Source organism: Trachurus trachurus, assembly GCF_905171665.1.
Source record: "Trachurus trachurus genome assembly, chromosome: 10".
Classification (NCBI taxonomy): Eukaryota; Metazoa; Chordata; class Actinopteri; order Carangiformes; family Carangidae; genus Trachurus; species Trachurus trachurus.
The window spans coordinates 21,848,897-21,875,344 of NC_139894.1; the positions used below are offsets into that span (position 1 = coordinate 21,848,897).

Genomic DNA, 26,448 nt, shown 5'->3' on the forward strand with positions numbered 1-26,448 from the left:
ACAGGCAGCGTCGGCGTCGGCCGGATGTGACGTAGCCGGCGTGTTGACTGACCGCCTTCCTCCTTCGTCAACATGGCGCCGATGTTGGCACCGCTGAAATGTGGCTTTCACTTGCAAAGACGAAAATTAGCGCTTCTCCTTCGACAGACCAGCTCGTATCACATTTGGAGTAAAAGCCACAACGAGAGCAGGAGCGACTGTAAGCGCCAGAGCACATACCTGGTGAGTAGGGGGCTGCGGGGAGTCGGGGCGGGTGGAGAGGACACAGTGTTTTGGTGAAGACACCACGCAAGGACAGAGGGGGAAAGTGTCCCTAACTAACTTTCGGGGAAGTTAGGTGTGATAATTTTGTCACAGTTTGTCGATTTATTTTGCTAAAGAGGTTGATGTCATGCAAACAATAATAATCGCGTGGGTCGAGTTGACTCCGCGTGCTAACTCGCTATGATAACAACTAGTTGTGTTATCTGTGACGTCGTGTCTTCGTACACCACGGTGAATTAATGAAACGCGACCTGGTCTTGTCCCTCACTTTTAGACAGAAATTATAATTCATTTTGTAAATGCTACAACCTGTCGGTGGTCTCAGAGTCACGTGCTGCCTGACTGGGGTCAGTTAAATGTTAGATAAGGATTGGGGACCCAGCTGACGTAACTAGTGTAATCACGTGCCCACAGCCAGTTTAGTTATTGATTACTTGACATACAGTTCTTTTCAACTAACACTCACTTTACTACTTATTCATTTAAATGTCTTACAAAAAGTTAAAAAGTCAACCAGTCAAACGACTGCCTCTAAAACTAACTTTAACATGCGCATTTTTTCCGATTTCTGATATTTCGTCATGTCTTGCGTCATTGTTTTAGTTTTTGAGATACAAGCTCAGTTTACAAACCAATCACACATTTGCAATTAATAATTTTTTTTTTCATGACACTGGAGTAAAAGAAAAGAGTAAATATGGGAAATAATGTATTCACAAAAGCATTGTGTCAGGTAGCCTATCTGTCTAAATTGCACAATCACAGATAAGAGGGTTGCATTGAAATTGTGGCTTCAAAGAGATAAGAGTGAGATAAGTGTTGTCCAATCCATATATCACCAATAAAAGATGTGAGTTTGTAAGAGCCCAATTGCTTTACAGTCGTTCAGTATGCTTATCTGTAACCACCCACCGTATGTCTGGCATTATCAAGCACTTGGCACCGGTGGGTGTCGTAGTTGTTGTCGGTCTTCATAAACAGTGACTGTTTTTTCACAAGTCCTAGCCATCAGTTAACTTTGCCTCTGTTTGATATTTGTTTGTTCAGTTCATCCCCAACCTTTGCATGACCTTCAAACTCTGACTTTGCTGACTAATGATTCAAACTTAGTTGAAAACACAGGGAGGAGAGTGTTTCGTTTGTTTTCACCAAAATAATTGTATTTTAAGCTTATTTTTACTTTTTGTGAATGATTTATTAGTTCTGATCTTTCATACTGTGGTTTAGTAATTGTGAATGTTCCATGAAATCAATCAGCAAAAAATAAGAAACAACAGTTTAATGAGCCACCTCATGTGTTTCAGTTGAGTACCCCTCCACACTTACGGACAGCTACATGGAGCACAAACAGGAGCGAAAACTGTCGTCGTATTTTAGAGGCAACAAAGGTAAGAATATGTGAGAGTAAATTAGTGTCTGTTATCAAAATCCACACCAGAATAACAACATACATTCATTGTTTCCACAGCATTTGCAGGTGACAGACAAACGAACATGTTGGCATGGACATGCAGGAGGAGGGCTTAACGCAAATCCAAAAAATGTGGTGAGTGAATACAGAGCCCTCTTTTAGCCCTTGGTTACTGAATACTGAAAATTATTGTTTTGGCAAAATTTCGCATGTAAGCACAAATAAAGTAAAAAATAAGGCGGTGGACTCTGGCTGCAACCCGTGATTTGTTTTCGGTATTCATTCATCGGAGAATTTCAAAAATACAGAAAAATGCCTTTCCCGAGTGACTAAAGCTAAAAGTGTTTTTAGAAACCCAGGTTTTTCTGTGAGATTTGTTTTTGTGCTGATGGAATTACATCATATAAGTCTGATATATTGATTTATATGAGTTAATGCATTTAAATAATTATAAAATAATAATACATTGGTTTGAAATGCATCCTCATTTATACATTCACAATCTTCAAATTCTACATAAAATATTTTCCTTGCTGAGACTCACACGTCTGATCAAAGAAATTTGAGAAACCCTTGACCAGTCACTCAGTTGCCCAAATCTTGGTTTCACCAGTAGTATCATTAAATCCATCATTTCTGTAGCATACAGGTCTTGTAGATACAGTGGCTTGTGGTTTAAATTTGCACACTTAATTGATTTTGAATGTAATATAAGAGTAAAATTTCAGGTGAAAGCATTATGGCCCTTTGTTGTCCTAACTGTATTAAATAACCATTAATTCTATATCAGAAATTGTCAGGGTAACAGACTTTTATTTTTTATTTTTTATTGACAGTTGTTTTCCTTTTCCAAACAAAAATGTTAGTAACAGACTTTTATTATTATACATGAATCGGCCTCCTCCACATATGGTGCAGGAACCTTCCGTTCAAGTGTTACTGTTAATCCTCTCTTTGCAGTCATATAGCTTGATTGTGTTTGATTAAATGCAGGTGTTGGGCACAGTTTCAGTGTAATTTACTTGGAGGCGCTGCCATACAGCAGCACTGTAACATGGTGCCACCATATTGAGTGGATTAGAGGAATTACTGCATATTCTTTGGCCTCCAGAGGGTCCCCGCGGCAGGTGTGTGGAGGGTGGGTAAACAGCCATGTTGGCACCAGGCTCTCACCCTCAGCTGGGATGACAGCCCAGGTGTCTCCAAGGACTCGTGGTGTCAGACTAGATCCCCAAGTCCACCTGGAGACTCTGCTGTTGCAGCTTCTCCCAGATCTCCCAAGGGAGTCTCACTGACATTTGATGCTCCATGCGTCTGCCCAGAGAGCCATCTATAGGTCAATGCTGAATGCAATATAGTTGGGTGCCAAAACTGACAAATATAAGATAGGTTAGAAAGTAAACATTTCTCTAAATGCTACTCCCCCCCGTGAAGCTACATCCTGTGCTTCACACTACAGACTAATTCATTGAAGTGGAGGTGCTATGATCTAAGAACAGGTCTTTATTTTCCTCTCCACAGCTGAACGAGGTAAACTCAGCCAAGATCCTGTCTGCAATGCTGTCTTACGTATGGCCAAAAGACAGGCCAGACCTGCGGGCTCGTGTTGCCATTTCTCTGGGCTTGCTCGCTGGAGCAAAGGTAAGTTTATGTACAGTGTTGTGGCTATTAAAGTGCGGTTTTATTGACATGTTGTTTTTTGTTGTATAAATCTATTTTCATCCATTTTAACAACAGAAACGGGGAAATAGATGCATACATCACATTTGAATTTATTTTTAATTTGATGTCCAGCCACTTAACTTTGAAGCTTGTGCCCCTGTTTCTTAAGCCAGGGACACACCGGCCCGACCGTCGGGCGTCGGGCCTCGTCGGACGGCGTCGGGAGCTCGTCTGTTTGGTGTGTTCCTCTCCGACGGGGAGCGTCGGGTCTTGTCGGGTCTCGTCGGGGCCGATTGAACATGCTCAATCGGGACTCGTCGGCCGTCGGGAGAGTAGACTCGTCGGGTACTCTGATTGGCTGTGTGCTAGCTATGGCGATTCTGATTGGCGGTGCCCTAAGCGAATCAGCGCGGTGTGTGGGAGGGACGGAAGTGACCACAGTAAACAAACGGTGTCCTAGCCTGTCCTACAGTAAAAATGGTATACAAAATAAAAAGAGGAGTAAAGCAATATATTAAGCGGCAATATATATATATTTAAGCATCAAAGATGTTCAATCAAACCCACATAGTTTGAAACAATGTTCAAAACACACACAGCTCACAACTAAGCATATAAAGCCCGCTGGCTTAATGCTAACATGTAATGTAAAACACCATAGACGGGCTAACAGAAATTAGCATCGGCTATCGCCAATTCGCGGCAACCGAGCCACAGCAGTAAGCTGCTAAAAACTGTTTTAATTTTGGCTTTAGCGCTGTTAACACATGGCTGGTTAAATTGTTTTTGGGAGATTAAGGTTGGTCTCATTGATGAAATTAACTGTGGCAGTGGCATTAGTTTGTTTGAATGAAAAGTGATCAGGACTGCTTCTGGGCTACGTACTGAAATCACCACATTTACGTAAATAAATAAATGTTTTACAATGAACCGATCAGTCTAATACATTTTATTTTGTTGAGTCAACATTACTGTACATGGCAAAGCTTATTACTACCACTTTATGACTTAGAATTGGTCTGTAATACCCCTTTCCCACTGGCCAAAAAACCCGTTTAAACCCGCTAACAATCGGCTTTTGGTGGCAGTGGGAAAGGCGCAATGAGCCGCGTCGACGCGGGTCAAACGACTCGGCAAGCGACGCGGGTTAAAATCGCCTTTAATCGGCTCGGCTCTGCTCGGCTTGCAGTGGGAACACCAGACCCGCGTCAACCCGCTAATTTACGTGATGACACTGAACGTAACGTGACGCTACGTCATCGCGCCGGTCGCGTCTCATATCACGTACCAAAACAAAGCTCTGCTCCGCTCTGCTCTCATCCGAGACTGGGATCAAAACATCAGAGAACACTGACCAAAAACGATTGAAAAAAAAAGAAAGAAACGGCAGTCTGTTTAACTGACGTGTTGTGCCGCGGCGTCCGTCATCCGGCCGCAGCAGACTCCCTGACCTCCGCGGTCCTGGTGCTCCAGCTCAGCCAGCCAGAGAGTCTGCCTCGGCGGACGGACACTCCGCGGCGGGCGGCTGTGGCATGACTGTGTGTGTCTCTTGCACCGCGGTTGAGAGCGGGGCGACATTTTGGTTAATGGGAAAGGGGCCAAATGCCGATTGTTAGCGGGTCGACCCGCGTTTAAAGAACCTGCGTCGACCCGCTAATTTTAGTGGGAAAAAAAAAAAAAGTGGGCTTATTTCTATGGGGGAGTCCTCGCCACTCAATCGCTCTGGTCGGCAGTCGGGGCAGTGTGTTTCACTTTTTCCTTTCTCCCGACGAGAGGCGACAGACTCGTCGGCCAAAGCCGTCGGCGTCGGGAAGCGTCGTGGCGGTGTGTTCCTGGCTTTATGTGTCCCTGTGTCTTACTTCTGCTTCATCATTTTCTTCCACCCCAAAATGAAACTGTCTCATTTTAACTAATGCCCCCCCTGATTACATCCAGCAAATACGGTATTTCAAAACACCAGAGAACTGATTTAAAATGGTTAAAAATAATTAAGAAAAGCTGAGGAAAAATCATAATCCATTATGCATAATGCTGGTATTGTCCTTTAACACAAACAAATATTGCCAACATCTGTGTTTATACCACTGACGGTGCTCCTGATAACTGTTACAGTGTAAATGGTAAATAATAATTTAAAAAATAAACTGTGGATGCATATGTGTGAAATGTAGACAGTGCTGCTATTATCTCCTAACATCCTCTAGTGTCTTCACTCATCATCCAGTCCAGTGGTTTCAGAGTCCTTAGCACATGTTACTGCTCATTTGAATTTGTGCTTGTCGTGGTGTATCATGGAGAACTGGCAACTGGAAACAGTCATCTGTAATTTTTCCTCTGGCATCGTCAGGATGCTGAAATACCCCAAATCCTATTAAGAATAATAAGTCACGTAAATGGCTGCTTCGATAATTGCCAATTAAAGACGCCACATTGAAGTGTCAGAGGCCAATCAAAAGAGGCCATTCTCTCTTAGAAACAAGTGTCAGGAATCATGAAGGGATGCACTCAACCGAAAAGAGACAAGGCTGTGGCTTCACTCAGGTTTAGCTAAAACCTGTTACGCAGCAAAATTGTGCACAACCAGTTCAGTCAAACTCAATGCCTTGTTTTATTTTGAGTGGTGTGCCTGTTGGAAGACAAGGTTAATATGAAAAGCCTGGTCATGTAGTGCATGTTGCTGTGGCAAAGAGTCTCTGAAGTCCAGCAGTTGAGAGTTGGCTGCTCACACAGCATTGCTTTCATATGTTGGTGGAAAATGAACCCTGCAAGATAAAGAGCAGAGGTGTTTGTAAAAAGAAACTAGAGACCATCTTGTGATGGGTCATACCCATTGTGACACCTGACATTGACTTTCCATGACCACTCACTCAGTAGTCATTACCTCATTAGTGACAGGCCCCATTGCAATGTGGTGTATGATTTAACCCAATGTCAGACAGTGGAGAGGAATGACTGAAGCTCTGATACAGTTATCTGTGACTCAAAACAAATGTAGGCTAGGATTGTAAAGTGGGATGTTATGTGACTGTATCTTGAATGGCTGTGACACTATTGCCCCAGCTAAATCTGTCCACTGTCTCTGTGGTAATTCCCGCTACAGCAGATATATTAATAACAAGCACTGAAAATTAGTACATTAACAAATAATACTACCGAGTTCATACTGGCATGGGATTAACTAACACACAAACACAAACACTAAGATGGAAATCATAATTACCTATCTCCGCCAGTGTAACTCCTGAATATTCCGTTTATAGAAACTGCACTGAGGGGGTACCATTTCTTTTTTGTTTTGGCAGTATGTAAGGATTTTTTTCTAGTGCCATTATTGATTGCATCTCCTTGATTCACCTGCATGTGAATGACAAAATATATACATACATATATCTTTAAATTTAATAATGGAGGTGTTTAATTACCAGACTCAGCACAGGAAGTGGAAAAAGGCATGTCATTATAAAACACAGTTAAGTCTATGTGCTTTTAGATCAAATATTTAACATCAAACATACATCCTTGCTAAAACAAAATCACTTCTCAGCCTTTTGTCAAGCAACATGAGTTGCTCACCATGATGACACTGTGTAAATAACTGGTGTCAAAAACGCTGTGCATTTAAAACAGACTGCATTACGAAAAATTAATTAACTACAAGCTACAATCAGTGCATGATGTATTTCCTCTTCCTTTGTTGATGCTCTCTAATTTACACCCTGGAAAACAATCACAAATCCTCAGCCCCTGAATGAGCCTGTCCTGCTGCTGCTCAGCATGGCTCCCTCTAGTGTATGGTAAGGAGGAGAGAGCACTCGCATGCAAGCCAATCTTCTCCCGTCTTCCTGCTTGTCAGGGCTTGGCCTCCATTTCTCTAGTTTGTCTGTTTGAATTGAAACGACCAGGACTGTGGAGGCAATTTTTAAATCATCTGAGTAATTATGTGGTTACAATGCGTCAAACCCTCCACACTCCACATTATCTGTGACATTTTTATTTCAAACAACTGATTATATAGAAGCTCTTGTTTTTGTTGGGCTTAAATGTAGCCCTCTCTGTCCGTGTGCCACTCTGTGTCTCATGCTATAGACTTGATAGCCTGAAGCGTCTTCTAAACTACTTGACACAATATCTCTATTATGAGATGACATATCACTAGGTACAGATTGACATGGTGTCAGTTTAATCTCCAGTGTTGGCCGTTAATGGGTTAAAAGAGCACATCCTTATCATGTACTAGTGGTAAAATTGGGGACATGTTTTGGACCTGTAATAATAGCCTGAGCCCATTTTTTTTTCATGTGCTGTTGTCTTGGTAGCAAAGTAGCAGATATTGTTTTTCCTTGAGGGACTCAGAGGACTTCTATTGTCTGAGTATAATACCCATGTGTATAAAGCGAGATCCCTGGAGATGTAGCTTTTGCTGTATAAATGGTGCATTTTTCTGTGTCCTTTTATATTAGTAGGGTTGAGTTTTTTATTTTTATTTTTTTTATATATAAACTCTAATTGTAGTTACCGTTATTTTGTCAGAATTATATCATGCAGAATTTGACAGGGGTAATGGAACAAAAAAAAGAAAAGTTAAAAAAAAAGCCCTCCCCTGTGTTCGGGGTTGAGAGGTTCAAATGAAATGGGTTTCAAATGAAAATGCTTTGCTGTGTGCTGCTGTGTTCTCTGGCTGTCCTAATGCGCTGCGGCCCGCCTAGCCTGAGTCACACAGCTGTCCCTGTGCTTTTAATTAGCCCTAATAACCATTTCAATTCCATTAGCAGGAAGCACCAGCACAGCCAGTCAAGAAGAATACACAGCACACCATACATAGATGCAGACCTGCATATCCTTCAGTGCACCTGAATAGGTTGGAATTACTGCCTGAAAACAGCGGACGTCCATCCTTCAAAACGTTTGGAGTGCACCATACAAAGATACTGTAGAGAGGCACTACAGAAGAGCACCGAAAACATGGCACTGAACTATATTGAGCATATGTCTGTCTAATAGGCTATTTGAAACTACTTCCTCTCTTTTTTTCCCCCTCCTCCTCTCTGAACGTTTCCTCCCTCTCTCTCTGCCCTCCCAGCTCACCAATGTGATGGTGCCCTTCATGTTTAAGTATGCAGTGGACGAGCTTAACCAGATGTCGGGACACATGCTGAACCTGAATGACGCGCCAAGCACAGTGGCTACCATGGCAACGGCGGTGCTGATTGGCTGTGAGTCCCAGACTTGTATTGCACTGGCAGGTGCCGTGCTCATCAGAGGGGACTGTGGGACTGCCTGTTATCTACAGGATGACCTTTCCCAACACATTCATATCAATGCAGCGCCGCAACCTCCGCCTCCTCCTCACATTATTTACATTATGTGCTCTACCCTGCCTGCGTCTTGAGTTCACTTCTATTAATCCACATGGCCCCATCGTGAGTGCTGAGGACTTTTCACTATGATACCTGTGTGCCCCCAAAGCAAACAGAGCGGGATACATTTCCAAAGCAGCACGGAAGAAATCGCTAATGTTCTTTGAAAGTGGTTGGGTATTTTTTAGAGTTACACAGAGGCCAGGGATGTTTCTTTCATTTACTTCCTTGAGAGTGACTCCCTTTTTACTCTTCCCTGTCCAAATTGGCCCATTGAATAAAATAGAGACTGGGGCTAAGATATAGTGGGAATGCCAAGTTCCACCTTGATTAGATTCTCTAAATTGATGATGAAAAGCAAAAATAAATAAATAATGAATATTGTAAACGTGAGACCCACTGCAAGTCTTTTTGGCCTTGAGTGAGATCTGCTTGGATGCAGCGTACACTTAGCCCTGTAGCCACTTATTTTAATGAACCCACTTAGGTCTTGCACACTAATGCTTCCTCTTGAATAGCCGGGGTACATGAACGAGGCCCCAGACAGGACGAATCAGGACGACAAGGAAGAATGAAGGGGGTGCTCTTAAAGAAAGGAATTGTGTTTTTTTTTTTTGTTCCTTCTTTGCGACACTTGAGGCCTGGTACTTTGAGCCTGTGGTGATGGATGTAATTTGGCAGAAAAGGTTGCACAGTGCTCATCCTACCTTGTCAGATGTGGACACATTGTTCATTAGAAGAGCATTCCTATTTAACGCCACATTATAGCCCCGTGAAGACCGGCAGACAGAGCGATTATTACCCTGACTTTGGTCTCAGCAGACAAGTCTTGTATTCGCACAGCTCGGTGAAATCACCACAGGAAGGCCATGTGTCATTCAAACACAGACTAATATTAATTTGCGACAGTCATGCTAGCCATCTGCTTGTATAACAGTTTATGAGAAATGTAAGGGACCAGATAACAGACGTTTCTTGGATTAGATTAGATTACTGTTTCTATTAAACTATAGAAAACTGTGTTTCTTTAATTAGTTTTTAAAGACTTTAATTATGCAATAATAAATACACCCAAAGAAATGTTATGAAAAAGTCAGATAGTTGGGAAATTCAAGTCCATTCATGGACAACTCACAGAGACATCTTTTCATGGCACTCTTATTAAAACATCCTCCCCCTCTTCTAGTATTCTGCCTGAACCTGTGGCCTGCTCTCCACCACATGTACACACTCAAACCACTTGTGTTCGCTCCCTTCCCTCAGTCTGCAGTGTGCTGGCCTGCCAAAGTAGTGAAGCTTCAGACAGCAGCACGCTGCCCTGTAATTACAGAGGCTCGGTGAGGCTGCTGCTGTAGCACTGCAGACCTTGCAGACCAGAGATGAAGCCAAAAGCTGGTCCCTCATACAAACCTTTACATTAGAGCAGGCGACAAACATCAACCCCGACCAGTCTGAACACACAGTCTTGATATACTGTGTTACTTCTTAGAGGACAGGAAAGGTGTGGGTCTGATTCTTGTTTTGCTGCTTAATAACAGTCCTGGCAGTGTTTAGGATGGGCATAGCTTCACACTAGGTAACACCCAGTCCTGCTGTTTGTACTGTACCTCGCTGCTTTTCACAGTAGGTATGCTAAACTCTCCTTCTCTCCCCCCATCCCAGATGGCGCGTCGCGGGCTTGTGCAGCCCTCTTCAACGAGCTGAGGAACACCGTGTTCGGCAAAGTGGCCCAGAGCTCAATTCGACGCATTGCCAAGAATGTCTTCCTCCACTTGCACAATCTGGATTTGGGTTTCCATCTCAGCCGCCAGACAGGGGCGCTGTCCAAGGCCATCGACCGCGGCACACGGGGCATCTCCTTTGTCCTCAGTGCGATCGTCTTCAATCTAGGACCCACAGTCTTCGAGATGGGCCTCGTCAGTGCCATTTTGGTGAGTTGTAGTGTGAAACTGACACAGAGACATGATGGCAGTCATTAACACTGATCATTAAGTTACTGTTGGGTACTACAGGAAACACTGCTTACGATTTTCTGGTCTTTATTTTTTGTAGCTGTTACATTTTCAGTCCTTAATGTTAGCTCAGGATCCTTCCATCACCTTGACACTCTTCAGAGCAGATTGTCCGGAAATTAATTTCGGGGATATTGTCTCATTTACATTCTAAATGGAAAATGAATCCCCATGAACTTTTGGTGGCAACACAGAGCCCATTAGTGTCAATGATGAATCCCAAAGCTTTGTAGGAGCTTAATGTCCTCCTGCGGAGTATGCCCTGAACAGATGCCCCCCCCCCCCCCCCCCCCCCCCCCTGGCCAGCATTGAAAGAACGACTCGTCTATAGCTTCCTGCCATTATTCCACTCTGGACCATAATGTCAGCTTGCCTGTAATGAGGGCAGACTCCATTGCCCAAATAGCTAAAGCATTAGCACGATTACCTTTTGTAGTTTCCCCTCCATTTGTAACACTCTGTTTCATAGTGGAATGGTCAAAAACAGTACGATCCCAAAATACCTTGTGACGTCGCCAGTGTTGGAGCCCGTTTAGTTTGATGTGGTCACTGGTCACTCTTCTTTTTTTCTCAACCACAAAGCCATATAGTCACATGTTGCCATAGATAGTTTATCTAATTGTGCCTTTTCTCTTCTGCAGTATTATAAGTGTGGTGGAGAGTTTGCAGCTGTAACATTGGGTACCTTGTCGGCATACACCCTCTTCACGATCCTCGTCACACAGTGGAGGTAATGAGGACGTTTGGACTTTTTCTGTGTCTGTCTGTAATTCAATTCTTTTTTTTTTATTACTTCTTATATTTGATTTAATTATACTTGACAAAGAGTTTATGAGTACTTCTGCAATGACGTAACTGATAGCAACAAAGTTTATACACAGGCTGAAACTTACACCCCTTTCCCACTGGTCAAAAAACCCGTTTAAACCCGCTAACAATCGGCTTTTGGTGGCAGTGGGAAAGGCGCACCGAGCCGACTTGGCAAGCGACGCGGGTTTAAATCGCCTATAATCGACTCGGCTCCGATCGGCTTGCAGTGGGAACGCCCGACCCGCGTCAACCCGCTAATTTACGTGATGACACTGAGCGTCATCGCGCCGGTCGCGTCTCTTATCACGTACCAAAACAAAGCTCTGCTCTCATTCGAGACTGGGATCAAAAGATCAAACAACACTGACCAAAAACGATTGAAAAAAAGAAAAGAAACAACAGTCTGTTTAACTGACGTGTTGTGCCGCGGACGTCCATCATCCGGCCGCAGCAGACTCGTTGTACTCCGCGGTCCTGGTGCTCCAGGTCAGCCAGCCAGAGAGTCTGCCTCGGCGGACGGACACTCCGCGGCGGGCGGCTGTGGCATGACTGTGTGTGTCTCTTGCACCGCGGATGAGAGCGGGGCGACTGGTTTATGCTCTGTCTGATCCCTCAGCGGGGGGTCAGACTCGGCTCATTTTGGTCAATGGGAAAGGGGCGGGTCGACCCGCGTTTAAAAAACCTGCGTCGACCCGCTAATTTTAGTGGAAAAACGGCTTAGAGTGCTGATATCATTGTGCATGTGTATCTACACACAGGACTCGTTTCCGGATAGAAATGAACAAAGCAGACAATGAAGCAGGGAATGCAGCTATTGACTCCCTTCTTAACTATGAGACTGTTAAGGTGAGATTCAACCCACAGCATGAACACACACACACACACACACACACACACACACACACACACACACACACACACACACACACACACACACACACACACACACACACACACACACACACACACACCTCCATTACACTCTCTTACACAGCTGCTCATCTTCGCCCCTCCTCCCTTCATCAACCTTTGATTTTTTCTCTCCTGCTCTCTCCTTCTAGTCTTTGTCTCCTTTCACTTAAGCCAGACACATAGACATGAACAAATATTTACTTGTCTGTGATAACAGTATTGCTCCTGCATGATTGCCACTGCCTTTTAATCTCTCGCCGTCTCTTCCTCTGACTCCCAACACTTTCACACAAACTCTGTCAAAGCTAGGACAAGTTAAACTTTAAAGTCAAATTTTAACATCTCACAGCGTGGGAAGAGTGACATTTATGGTTGAAAGTCACAGCCAACCTCTGCTATTGTTTTACTTGTAGGTGGTTACTGTATTCCCCCCTTGTTATTACGGAGCAGTGTGCTGCGAACGTGATGTTTCTACAGGATTAATTCAGTCCCATTGTTGCCCAATTTACAAAGTGATTATAATTGATGAAGGTTGTTCTGTGCTCTTTATAATTTATTGGGTCTTTATAATTTTAAACATCTAGGAAAAATATGTTCTTGTCAAATCATATGTCATTCCAAATGATAGACAGTATCCTTTCAATAAGGTCAGAGTGATGTCTGAAAATAGAAGACATGCTGCTATTTTGCTGCTAGTTTACGATCACATACGACAAAGAAAAGCAACAAAGAATGATGATTGAGAAAGTGGAATTGTGTATTATTTGGCAGATACACATGAAAAATGAAGATTATCAAAACAATTTGGGTTTTTTTCTACACTGAATTCAGACAGTCTTCAGACCACTTGATATTTTTCACATTTTGATATGCTGCAGTCATGCTAAGATTAAAAAAAAGAAGAAAATAATCTCTCAACAATTGGCACTGTCTGTCTTTATCTCTTTATTTCTCTCCCATCATCATTCTCCATCCTATCCTTTTACTCCTCTTCTCTCACAGTGTGAAATTGCCTACACTTTTTTTTGTAAATGTCATTCGAGTTGCTAAGAACAATGGGACATTTATCACTGGACAACTCGGGACTATTTTCTTGGTTTAGTAAATGACCCAAATTGTGCCTCAATTATAGTTTTGGACTGAAAGTGTCTGCCACCGGGGGCTTTATTTTGAATAAAAATGTCTGCCGAGTGCCAGGGGCTTTCCCCCTCAGACACTTGACCGATGTGATGCAGTATGAGAGTAAACATTGCTTACACTCTTCTCAGTGGCATGATTATCCTAAATCTCTATCTTTTGCTCTTTCATGTCTCTTTCTAGGTAACCTCATTGTACACAAAACACATACAAGCTTAATCGGCATCTAGTTTTGGGTGCTTTTGTTAGCTGTTTCCAGTATATTTTAGCACCCATGTTATTTTCTTTGCTGTATTATTTTGCGTCCTGTTTTTCTTAACGTTTTGTTCTGTGTTATTTTGTGTCATCTGTGTCAATGCGGCCGGATTTAGCATCACTCTGAGCTGTGAGTGTGCATATGTAATTAGATCTCCGCCCACTCAGAAATCCGTTCCACTTTCACAAAGGGCTGGATGAGAACCTGCACACGGTGCCTTGCACTGCTTCAGTTTGTCCTCCATGTGCTACTTTCTTCCCTCCTCTCTCTGATTCCCTGCATTTCCCTATATGCAAATCAGTGGCAAGGCGGCAGCGGCACAGCACCAGTGCCGTTAGCTAGAGAAGCAAATCGCCCACTTAACCAGAGCAGGGAAACAATAGTGCAAACTAAACAAACAGCAATATTAGGTAATTGGCAGCAGAGTGGAGGAGGGTTGTTGTTATGATTATTCTGTGGTTTTTATGTGCTGAATTTAAGAGATGTGCTTGTGGCTGATTCATGAGACTTCTTTTCTCTAGAAATGATAGCTGTATGTCTTAATCAAAACTGGTGCTTCTCTCTCTTGTGGTGTCACACTGAAGCGCTGTGCTCTGTTGGTAGGTGTGTGTGCGCGCTGCTACAGGTGCAATAATTCCTGTTTAACTTTCAAGCGCTGGTAAGACAGTTCTTACAGTTTCAGCTGCCTAATTTTTCTATTTATAGATAACTTTTACTTTGCCATAAGCACTATCCTCTGCCGAGGCTTCAGATCTTCAGGCTGCTCAGCAAAGCAGGCTTTGGATTTTGTTCTCTCGCCCTCTGCGTCCTTTAAGATCAGTGGGGAGGAGATGAAGATACAGAGACATGAAAAAGTGCTTTAGAGGCCAACTGAGACCTAGTTTACAGCCAGAGTGGTCACTGAGAACAAATGCAGCCTTGAGGCAGGCTGTGCTAAAGTGTCCATCTGCCTGACATTGCTCTCCATGCTTCCTCAACCTTTAACCTTAACCATATTTTGTGCCTCTCCCATCTTTCTCTCTCAACGTACACTCTCCTTCTTTTTGTAAATCCTTGTCTATCTCTGTGCCCCGTGCTTCCTTCTCTACTCCCTCTCCTCATGCTCCTCATCTCTGCTGCAGTACTTCAACAATGAGAAGTACGAAGCTGAAAGGTATGATGGATACCTGAAGACTTATGAGTCATCCTCTTTAAAAACCACATCCACGCTCGCCATGCTCAACTTTGGCCAGAGTGCCATCTTCAGTATCGGCCTCACTGCTATCATGATGCTGACCAGCAAGGGCATTTCAGCAGGTGAGTGAATTTGGATTAAGGTCTGGGGGGATTTTCCAGATTCAGGGAAAACATTCTATCAAGATCTGTAAACCATGAAAAAACACATCACCTAACCTGAATTTGCCTCTTTATACTCATGATCTGTGTCTACAGCACAACAGAGAAAATTGTGTATTTGAAAAGAGGAAAGGAAAAACAGGAAGAAATGAGAACAAAACACAGCAAGCGTGAAAAAGTGGCACAAATAGGAAATAAAATAGCCCTGATGCAGAAAATGAAATCACAAGGGGTGGAGATAGTCAGACTGTAAAAGCCTTTGTCTGCTTTCATAACTTTCATAAAGTTAGTATATACACACCATAGACTGTAAAAGATATGGACGTAGCATCCGTGACGTCACCCATTGGTTTTGGGGAGTCGTTTTTGTGACTCAAATATGGCGGCCTGAACAGCGCCATGTTGGATTGGCCGGCCGAGAACCCGCCCACTGGCCTCGAAGCAGCTGTCCACGGAGCTGCTCGGACCTGTCACTCAATGTTTCTGCGCCCTAATTGGCCAGAGTTTTAACCTAATAACAGTAAAACGGTAGAGTTTTAAAAAGATTCACCCCCCTCAGAGTGTGTGCGGGGGTAGAAACTATCGATTGAAACCAAAAAACGTGCTGACACCAGGCTCTGATCATGTTTATTGAGGATGTAAAGTCGGTGATTTTAACATGGGGGTCTATGGAGAATGCTGCCTTCTGACACCAGCCCCCAGAGGAAGCCGAGGGGATTGCAGTTTTTTGAACGCGGAAGTGAGCTTCACTTCTCAGACCGACAACTGCCCCCTTGATACACACATGAAACAATAGATCCTGATTGTGGGCATCTCCTTAAGTCGTTGTGTTTGCTGTCGTGTAGGTACAATGACCGTGGGAGACCTGGTGATGGTGAACGGCCTGCTCTTCCAGCTCTCCCTCCCTCTCAACTTCCTTGGCACAGTGTATAGAGAGACCAGGCAGGCGCTCATAGACATGAACACACTGTTCACACTGCTCAGTGTCGACACCAGGATCAAGGTAACATCATGGCCTGACTTGGCCCCACTGTTTTAGTGAATAACAAAATGCTTTGTGTTTTCTTTTTTTTCCTAACAAAAAGAGAACTGGATAGATGCACCTGTAAACAACTGAACATGAATACAGAGTTCAATAAGAATTGAAGCAAAGATCCAGAGCTTGATAAAGCTTTTTCTCTAATAACAGCACATAGTGTTAGAATGCATGAGTGGTAAAGGATTTTAACACAGGACTGAGTTATTCCTCTGGCTGCATGACATACCTAACCTATCCACATGTGCTGTAAAAAATGATAGGTTGTAGTCAAACCATGTAATTATGTGCTTGATGTGACTCAGGTGCTTCCTCATCTCTTGCTGCTCCTAGTGCACGGCATTACTTTCTGCACTAGCGTGATCTGTTCCAGGACACAGTGCAGCAGATATTTTGGTGATTTATGCAGAGCATTTCATCAGCCGCCATTTTAATTGGTGCATTCCTAATTTTGACAGATTTTGTATTGTGTAACATCTTTATTTTTTTCCCCATTTTGGTAACATCTTCTACCTTTTTTTTTACCAGTGGAGTTCTACATGGTGTTAACATGTCTATCAGGAAATACTCATTGAAATCCTGAGCCATATTTAAATATATAAAATGAGCTCCTCTTGTTTAACTGAACCATTAGAAATTGCCAAAACACTTCAGATTTCAAACACGTTAGCCTGGTATTTCTTTGGTGTAATAGCAATCAGTTGTTTTTCAAGAGACATTTCAGCGCCTTTATTTATTTATTTATTTATTTATTTTTACACGACAGCCCATCTTGCGTCAGAAGAGCACACTTAAGTGCAAATGTGAGCCTGCTGCCTAACAATATGAATGCCATTCCCATCTCCAGCCTGTAATTACAGTAGGAGAAATGAATCTGTCCAGTTATTTTTCACTCATCAGTAATACTCCTCTCCATTGTGATTCCCTGTGGAATAGCACTGCCCAGCAGGCCATTACTGACTGAATGCAATTTTTTTTTTTTGTAGAGCACATTGGCCTATTATGTAGATGTAAAATAATTTAGAACCCCTCCCTTCTCCCCTCCCCCCCTTGAAACTGCTCCAAAAAAATAAAATAAAAATATTATTTTGGCTTTTTTCCATGTGGAGGGGGGATTGGGTGAAAATTATCATCTGTTTATACTAATGGACTGCGAGTTATTTGTATTAATTGGCTGAGGTGGATTGTGGGTGATTATGTTGCTATTAGGTAGCATAGAGACAGAGCAGAACAGGCTTTTACTCTCAGGGTAAGGCAGCGCTTTATTCACTGCTGACCTTGGCTGCAACTCAGCACTATGGCTCAGCTCAGTATGTACTGAAAGTTTTCACGCCTATTGATCCTTCAGTCACCGTAAAGGGCAACGTGCGAAGGTTCAGACAGTCTTTTGAATCGACCTCTTAAATTCGGCGTGGATGTCTCTGCTTCACGCAGCCTGTGTAGGTTCTGTGCTCCAGCATCATGCCACTTTACGAGGTGTTGGAGTAACGTTGCATCATGCTGGGCGACCACGTCTGCCAGTGGCTGTTCTGTATCTCTCTCCTCTGTTTCCGTTTCGTCTGTCTCAACCCTCTGATGGTTTGCTCTAGGAAAAGGATCTCGCCCCAGCATTAGCCGTCACACCGCAGGAGGCCACCATTCGCTTCGAGGATGTGTATTTTGAATACTTGGAAGGCCAGAAGGTCTTAAATGGAGTGTCCTTCGAAGTGCCTGCCGGGAAGAAGGTGGCCATAGTCGGTGGCAGCGGGTCAGGGTAGGTCAGCTCTCATAGAAATAGACTAACTGCCTAATGTCAAGCCGGGAATGTGTCATCTCATTTGTATGTGTAGTCAGTCTCATCGTGAGCAGACGAGTGTGGTACAGCTCACAGACACAATGATGCTGACGAGTGATTTCACGTCTGGTTGCAGGAAGAGCACCATTGTGCGGCTGTTGTTCCGCTTCTATGAGCCCCAGCGGGGGAACATCTACATAGCGGGGCAGAATATCCGAGATGTCAGCCTTGACAGCCTGAGGAAGGCTTTGGGTGTCGTTCCCCAGGTTTGAGACACACCAACACAATAATATAAAAAAAAACACAATAGACTAAAAAGCAATAAACAATGAAAGATTGTTAATAGCAGCACCAAATAGAAATGTTTTGTATCTGGAGCTTCTGAACCACAAATAAAATACATACACATACATGTGTCTTGAATAGATGAATGAAATGAAAATTATTGTTGATTGTGTACAACAAGGGGGCAGTAAAGAACAATGTAAAATTAATAGTTAACAGCAGTATTAGAAACAAACTGAATTCAGACAGGTTTTACTGCAGTGAGCTCAGAGGCTGATCTGAACAGATGGTACATGAACAGTATTTTTGTCATTTGCGTTCTTTCTCTTTCTCCCTCCTACCCTTGTCCCCATATCTGCAGTCCTCTGTTTCTACAGCTGCTGCAATAAAAACATTCTCTGAAGCCTCCTTTTTTTTCTAACTGTGTTGTTGTCAGGACGCCGTTCTATTCCACAACACCATCTTCTACAACCTGCAGTACGGGAACATCAACGCTACACCAGAGGAGGTGTACCAAGTGGCTCGTCTAGCAGGCATCCATGACGCTATCCTCAGGATGCCCCATGGCTATGACACCCAGGTTGGGGAGCGGGGCCTCAAGCTGTCAGGTTTGCTGCACCATTATGACTCCTGTTTAAATATGGTCTCTCCGTACAAGCAAGTGGAAAAGCTGTGTGCTTTGTGCATTTCCCTGGATGGCATACTAAACTGAGGGGGAAAAAAAGAAAAACCCTGGCTGCTAATAGTTTAATTCCAACAAAAGATCCAGGGAGATGTGTAAAGATACTATATTGTCAGGAATTTTAATTATTGGTAATTGTTTTCATTATATTTTAACTTACTTATTATTTTCTCAATACATATTTGGCTGTGCTGATATTTGACTAATTTTTAAATCTATTGAAATTTTACAATGCTGAATTTGACATATTTAAATAGTGTATTTTGTCCAACTAACAGCTAAAATCAAACCATTTGCCATTATTAAAGAGAAACAAGCTAATTTTAAAGGGACAACGAGGAGTTTTGGAAAAGCGAAGCGTTTTCACACTACATTTATGAGCCTCCGCGTGCACCGTAAAATTCTTTTGACCGGCGCAAGACGGACTCATGTTTTCATTCATTAAGAATTAAAGTCAGAGGTTCAAAGAGGTTCACATACCGTCGTAGTTCCCACCATAAACGGCGATTCAGCTGCGTTATTCTCATGACTCGTTGCGAAACCGAAAGTAAAAATCACTGGTCGGCTCGACCAGCATCTCCGCCACCACTAATAATAACAAAATAACGATAGAGACAGAACGATATATTTATCGAAAATGGGCCCATTAACTAGTGTGGGTAGCGGAGATTCATCCACATTAACGTGAGACTTTTTTATAACCGAATAGAAACTCCTCGTTGTCCCTTTAATATCTTTATAAGCCACCACCAGTGAGTTTATGATAAATTATTAAATACTTCTATCACAGAAGTTTGCTTAATTTGTTTTTCTGCCATCAGAAGTTGCTTTATGGCAAAAAGAAACATTCTGATTTTAACAGACCGCTTTAGCTGTTCATCTTCATTACATTAATGACCTTTTCAGTGACAAGCAAAAAATAGTCCAGCCTAGAATATCCTCACATTATCACTGGTCATGAAGTGTAAAATGCTTTGATGTTTGATTATGTCTATTTTGCTCAGCTAAACAATTCAGGGCAGCCTTCACATACTTGCATACATTACATTATTTCACATGAGTGAAATAAAACGATGTACAGCATAAATCTTTCACATACTGTCTTTAAAGTCTCCATATGCTGCCCAGGAGTCGGACACACTGTAATGTGTTGAATGGAGAGAAACAACTGTCTGAAACATCCGTATAATAAACTAAGACACTGCGAGACGGAGCCTTGGAAGATTTAAGTTTGCACAGCTTTAAATTATATAATTATAATTTTTAAATGAATGTGGCAAATTAAATAGTTATTAAGTCTGTGATTATGAGCTGTTGTTTTCTGATAGTAGGTAAAAATAAACCAAATTCAGTATTTTTCTTCTGAACATATTAAAGCAGAAGTAAGCGATCCGGTCGTTTTGGCTAATGCTGCGTTCCAGGCAGGCTTTTGAAACCGTAAATTACAGCTTCAAGTCACGACTTACGACATTGTAGCGTTCCAGGCAACCCACTCGTGTTTTTCTTACCTGTTAGCTCTTCTGTGATGGGGCGTGGTTTCTTTGCCTGCAGCGGACACGCCTCCACCGTCCTGAGGCAGAGAAAACTGCTCATTTATTGACAACTTTGATGCAGAATTTTTAGTTTTTTAGTCCTTCAAATTTGACAGAGTGGTTAATAATATGTTTTTCTGTGGTATTATAAACATAAAACACATATTTATTTTTGGTTTACCCAGTCTTTAATTATTAAATTTGACATGTAAGTCATTATAAAGCTAGTGGATAATTTTTAGCAGCGTTTCAGTATTTTACCATCATCCTCTGTGTAGTGTATGAACTTGGCATGTTGCCTTACAGTTGTAGTCATCTGCATTTGATCTGCAGCGATATCACAAGACTGTGTAGTATTTGGCTCCTAGCATCAACTCATTTATCCCACGTAAACACACAGTGTGTGAGCACTTTTCACTCAACACTCAAGACGCAATTACTGGCAGCACAGATTTCTTTATGCAGAGTTGACTGAGTGAGTGAACGGACAAAATAAAGACATGACTAACTTCTCATTAATTTCACTGCTGCTCTACGTGACAGCTGCCAGTGAGTTTGTGAGACGAGGGGGTGTTCAGGGAGGGGGGCAGTCTGGGCTGTTAGGCTCCTAACTTCCTTCATTGCTGTTCTCCACTGCCAGCAATATTTATATCTGCTGAACGCAGCTTGCTTTCAAGAGGCCACACACAGCTCATATGTAATAAAGGCCGAGTCAGACACAGTGGGAGAAATCTTTGCATCCTGCTGATTTTTCCTCACAATTAAATTAAAGTGTGTTCCACCCGTCTGAAGCCTGTAGCATTAGTATTGTTGGTGTGCTGCTACCTCTGTTTGAGGTAATTATCTGATAAGAAGGGCATCACAAAGGCCTTGTGTGTCTTCACATATTTCAAACCTTTTTGTCTTTCACCTGGTTTCGCTTTTATTGAAAATGTCTGTTGTGTTGTTTCAGGAGGAGAGAAGCAACGTGTGGCCATTGCTCGTGCAATACTTAAGAACCCACCTGTCCTCCTGTATGACGAAGCAACGTCCTCCCTCGACTCTATAACAGAAGAGGTGGGCTTGATAGTGCACAAACATGTAACACGCTGATAAACACAGGCATGCATATGCAATATACCCACAAATGTCCATTCTCTGCTGCACGTTCAGGCTGACACCTCACTCTGTCTGCATACACATTTAGCAGAACAAACTCCCACTCAGTCACCTGCTGTAGGTACACGATAATTCAACTCACTCCTGCGTCACATACCTCCTGTGACACACACACACACACACACACACACACACACACACACACACACACACACACACACACACACACACACACACACACACACACACACACACACACGCACACACACACACAGCCTTTCTCCTTTGCCACCTGCCACTGTTTTCACCTACTTAATCTCCGGCTTAGCAGTCTTAGTAAATGTTACAATTAATAAGAAAGTTCAGCGTGTCCTCTCTGAACTTCAACAAAAAAGAGTGGGGCAGTCGATGTGGTTGTTCATTGAGATTTTCTGTCGCTTTTCATCACAATTGTCTTTTTAAATCATCATATGTAAACACTGGCAAGGAAAACATATGAAGGTGGATGTTGCCAAGCAACATTGTGTTGACTTAGCTGCTTCTTCAAATCAAAGTTTCACAGTACATTTCATATATATCCTGTCATTCATGCCTTTTTTTTTTATTATTATTTTTGCAGACCAGCATAACTGCAAACCCACTTTCCTTTGGATTAGGGGATACTGCTGTTAACAGAGTGGTAATTGTATTTGTCTTTTGTGTGCCTCCAGAACATCCTGACTTCAATGAAGGAGATGGTGAAGGACAGGACATCAATGTTCATCGCCCACAGGCTTTCCACAATTGTAGATGCAGACGAGATTATAGTACTCAGTGAGGTAAGAACTCATCCACTTATTTTTTACTTGATCTTGTACCTTCCCTGATTAACATTTCTAGTTGTAATGTCAGTTCCATAAAAGCAAATTATATGACGGTTCAGAGTTTCCAAGTATAAACATGCGGTGTGTTAATTGCCAGTCCAATTAGACGATTTTGCATTGAAGGGAGAGATGCTGACCTGCACTCGGTGTGACCTTCAGCACACTGTATCTGGCAGCAACAAGAATTTAGCAAGAAGCCTGTTTTTGCCTCTCATTTATTTTCAGTTACCTTTCTTCAACGTACGTGATGAAAACATGCTTTGTTTAGTTTTTCTCATTAACTTCAACAACAACAGGACACTGTTAGTAGAAGTGAATGTATTATTTTCTCCATAAGGGCTCATTAAAGCAGTCAGACTCGACTGGCTGTTTTGGTCAGATGGCGTGTCTTGTTTGTCTCAGTGACTAATAATGTATGGGCCAGCTTCCCAGACACTGATGAGGCCTCGTCCAGGACTAAACGTGTCTTCCAATGGAGGTTGCCATTCAAATGGTTCATCTATGCAGCGTTTGGACAGATGTGTTAAAAGTGAGGCTGGAGGTACCATGGAGACAAAGACTGTGTTTTTTTTTTTCATGTGGATAAATTTAATCTTTTTGGTGCATTGTCGCTGTCTTGTACATCAGAAATCTCTGAGAGAAAAATGCTGCAGCACATAAAGGGTTGGGCTTGAAGAAACTTTAAAGCACAAAGTGAAGGAGTGAAGTCAGCCATCGCCTGGAAATTAAGAGTTAATATGAAATGTAACACAGGTGAAGTGACATTTTCCACCAGCGTTGGAGCCAGATAGGATGAAATGAGAAGAGGTTTCTTTGAACTGCGGCGAGTGAGCATGTGTCGTTCTGTGTTTCCAGAGTCAGATGGCAGGGATCAGAGGGTCGTGGTGAGGAGGCATGTTTGCGTGTGATGTCGCCACCACGGCGTTCGGTGGTGTCACCAGCAGAGGACTGCCTGGGGTGCTCATTAAAATAACGAGCGGAAGCAGTCACGTGCCCATCTTGGGTGCACTAAAGATGATGCCAACACCTCTGCATGCTCATGGGAGGTGGGGGAAGGGGGTGCCTACATTTGTGTTCGACTGTGTGGGAGGGGTGTGTGTTTGTTGCGTGTGGCTGCGCGCTTGTGTGTCTATGAGGACATGTTTTTGTGAGAGGAATGCAACAGTTGTTGGGGAGGCGGCAGGGATTCGGGTGGGGGGGGTGGTATCTGACTCTCCACAGAGTGTGGTCAGTGCCGTGTGGTCACGAAGAGAAAGAGATGCTAACCGTCTTTGTGCTAATTTATGTCCCTCTCCTTGATTCTCCTCCTTTTCTCTGCCAGGGTAAAGTGGCAGAGCGTGGCGATCACCACGCCCTCCTCAGCACCCCGGGCAGCTTGTACGCAGACCTGTGGAACACCCAGCATAGCAAAATCCTAAACAACAGCAAGAATCCGCCTGAGCCGCCAGCGGAGCGCCTCTCCCAGAAAGAGGAGGAGAGGAAGAAATTGCAGGAGGAGATCCTAAACAGTGTGAAGGGCTGTGGGAACTGCTCCTGCTGAGAGAAGCTGCCTCCTCATGTCTCCTCATCCCTCACAGATGGCCTACGCTGGAATCCCTCGTCAGTGTGGCATTGGGGCAGGAAGGGTTGTGGGTGGGGGGGTACATCCCCACTCCCCACTCCCACTCCAGCCAAGCCTCCACCCATGTGACTGCCCCTCCTCCTCCTCCTCCTCCTCCTCCTCCTCCTCCTCCTCATGTGAATAAAGGCCGCTGCTCGCCCAAGTTAAGGAGGAGGAGCAGAACAGGGAGCAAGTGTGTTTAGCGCTGGCTGGTGTCCAGAGATGGAGCTTCTATGCCAGTTGCCTCAGCTGAAGCCAAGCATAAGAGACCTTGTATATCACATACGTGTGTGTAAGACATCTGTTAGTCAACATGGCTGCCCCCCCCCCCTCCTTCTCATTTTTGACATCAGGTTTATTGACATCTTCCATTGCACTGGAAACAGATGAGAGTACAAGTAACGACTTGCATATGCCTTGATGTTGACACAAAATTTGTAGTGATTACATTTTTAAATTATTTTCCAAATAAATTGAACCTATACTTTACTTTTTTATATTAAAAATGTGCACATATTGCAATTTATTCTGCAGTTAGGTGATCACAGTTAGAATACAAAGAAAAAGATTGGATCATTTGTTCGTTTGAATAACACTATTTGATGAAGCTGATTCTTCGGTAAGATTCAGGCATAATGCACGTTGCCCATGACACTGTTCTAAAAATATCATATTTGGCAGATAATCAAGTCTTGTAGATGCATAACAACACGATATGGATGTTTGGAGTCAAGGATAGCTCCCCAGTGACTTAGCAGTAGGCACAGTCATTTATGTAAATATAACACTCTGCGAATGACGAGGGTTAACTAATAAATCATGAATGGATTTCACCACACTGGAGCCACATTAAGAGGCAACAACTTGAAAGCCTCCTCTGGGAAAATTTCACTATCATATCATTTAGCCTTGGATGACGGGTCTCCTCCAATGAAAAGTTATGTTTGAGATTTTAAGACAGCTTTCTGGATTGTGTGATCAGATTACAAAGACTTCCTCCTGAAGGTCATTTGTAAGTGTTAATATTTAAAAACAGACAGGTCATGCGTGTCCTCTTTTTCTGAGGGCAGTTTTGGCTGTGATATGCACACTTTGTTAGGAACCTTGCTATATTATTGTATTAATGAAGATTTATTAGTAAAGTGTCTTGTGCTATATACACAATGTAAAAGCCTGTGTTATAGTATTATGTTGACAATGTAAGTACACTGCAGACGGATAAATAAATGTTGGCTTTTTGTCTAAATAACTAAGGTTTCCAGATGCTGTTGTGGTCAGAGTTGGGAAATGATACTATATCAATAAAAAATATGTTGCACCATAATGTGATATATCTTTGATGTCTGTGGTTGTATTGCACTGGTGGTTCACCTGTTAAATGTATACTATAGAAGGGTCTTGAGTGCCAGGGCCCATTGAAGGGGTCACAAGATGATTCACGAAGAAAAGAGAAGGAAAAAAACCCGAAATATTTCAGCTACTAAAAGGCATGACATTTATCTTCGCCTTTTATTTGTTAAAGGAATGGTTTGACATTTTGGGAAACACACTTAAATGCTTTCTTCCTGAGAGTTAGATGAGAAGATTGATACCAGCCTCTTCACTCTGTCTCTTTGATATGTGGCTGTAGGATATGAAGTCAGCTGTTGGTTAATTTTTTACCTTCTCTGTGTGTTTAATTTCAGTAGGCTAGTCTGTGAAGTGTCAAGAGGGGAAAAAAGACCTTGTAAAGGAGAAAATGACCTCTCATGTCTGCATGTTTGGTAACTGTTTAGCTTTAAAACTGGAAACAGGGGAGCAGCTAGCCAGGGTGTTTTCAAAGGTAACGCTGAAGTGTTAAATTCAATAGTGATCCTCACGTTTTCTCATTGTGTTCATTGTCTGGCGAACAGAATGACAGTGGATCCGCCTCAAGAATCCCTGCAGCTCTCTGGGTCCTCCTCGGGGACCGGCTGCATGTCGATGACACTCTATGTGAGGCCTTTCGGCAGGATTATAATTGAAACAGACAATAACAAAAACATTCACATAACGTGACAGACCAAGCCCTGCTGCGCTGCATAGTGAAGCCTCCACCACCTCCCGAGGAAGTCACACATTATAGATGAAAGTAGACTTTGATAGGCCCCTGCTTAAAAGGAAACCAACTGGATGATTACCAGTTGGATGGGTCTCCTATCGTGCATCTGATGTCCAGACAGATGAGTCGATGTTAATGGCCTCCTTCTAATCTAACCTAGGTAGAGATGATGGGACTATTTATTAGCGACTCTTAACAATGTTCAGCTACCAGCCCTAACAGATTATTTGCCAATTATTCAGTGAACATAATTCACTATGATCTGCTCGGGTTCTGTGAGAGAACCTTCAAGTTATAGCACATTATAGCACAGTGCAGATTTTCTTGCGTTTCTCTGCTGTA

General features: G+C 42.9%; 1 protein-coding gene across 1 annotated transcript; it reads left to right on the forward strand.

Annotated features, from left to right (window-relative positions):
* Positions 1–31: 31 nt before the first annotated feature.
* On the forward strand, positions 32–25,303 carry abcb7 (ATP-binding cassette, sub-family B (MDR/TAP), member 7). The gene is made up of 16 exons (XM_083980164.1): positions 32–222; positions 1,569–1,652; positions 1,733–1,810; positions 3,197–3,316; positions 8,418–8,550; positions 10,357–10,625; positions 11,348–11,436; positions 12,275–12,362; positions 14,943–15,117; positions 16,002–16,159; positions 17,782–17,945; positions 18,103–18,232; positions 18,688–18,859; positions 21,418–21,521; positions 22,274–22,381; positions 23,748–25,303. Exons 1-16 carry the CDS (start codon positions 73–75, stop codon positions 23,964–23,966), a joined length of 2,241 nt encoding a protein of 746 aa, XP_083836290.1. The 5' UTR covers positions 32–72; the 3' UTR covers positions 23,967–25,303.
* Positions 25,304–26,448: the final 1,145 nt, after the last annotated feature.

Excerpts from the sequence above, each read along its gene's own strand:
- abcb7 (XM_083980164.1), top strand. The coding sequence starts at position 73 with ATGGCGCCGATGTTGGCACCGCTGAAATGTGGCTTTCACTTGCAAAGA. Across the intron at positions 1,811-3,196 it reads ACGCAAATCCAAAAAATGTG|CTGAACGAGGTAAACTCAGC; the intron begins GTGAGTGAATAC and ends TCCTCTCCACAG. Across the intron at positions 8,551-10,356 it reads AACGGCGGTGCTGATTGGCT|ATGGCGCGTCGCGGGCTTGT; the intron begins GTGAGTCCCAGA and ends CCCCCATCCCAG.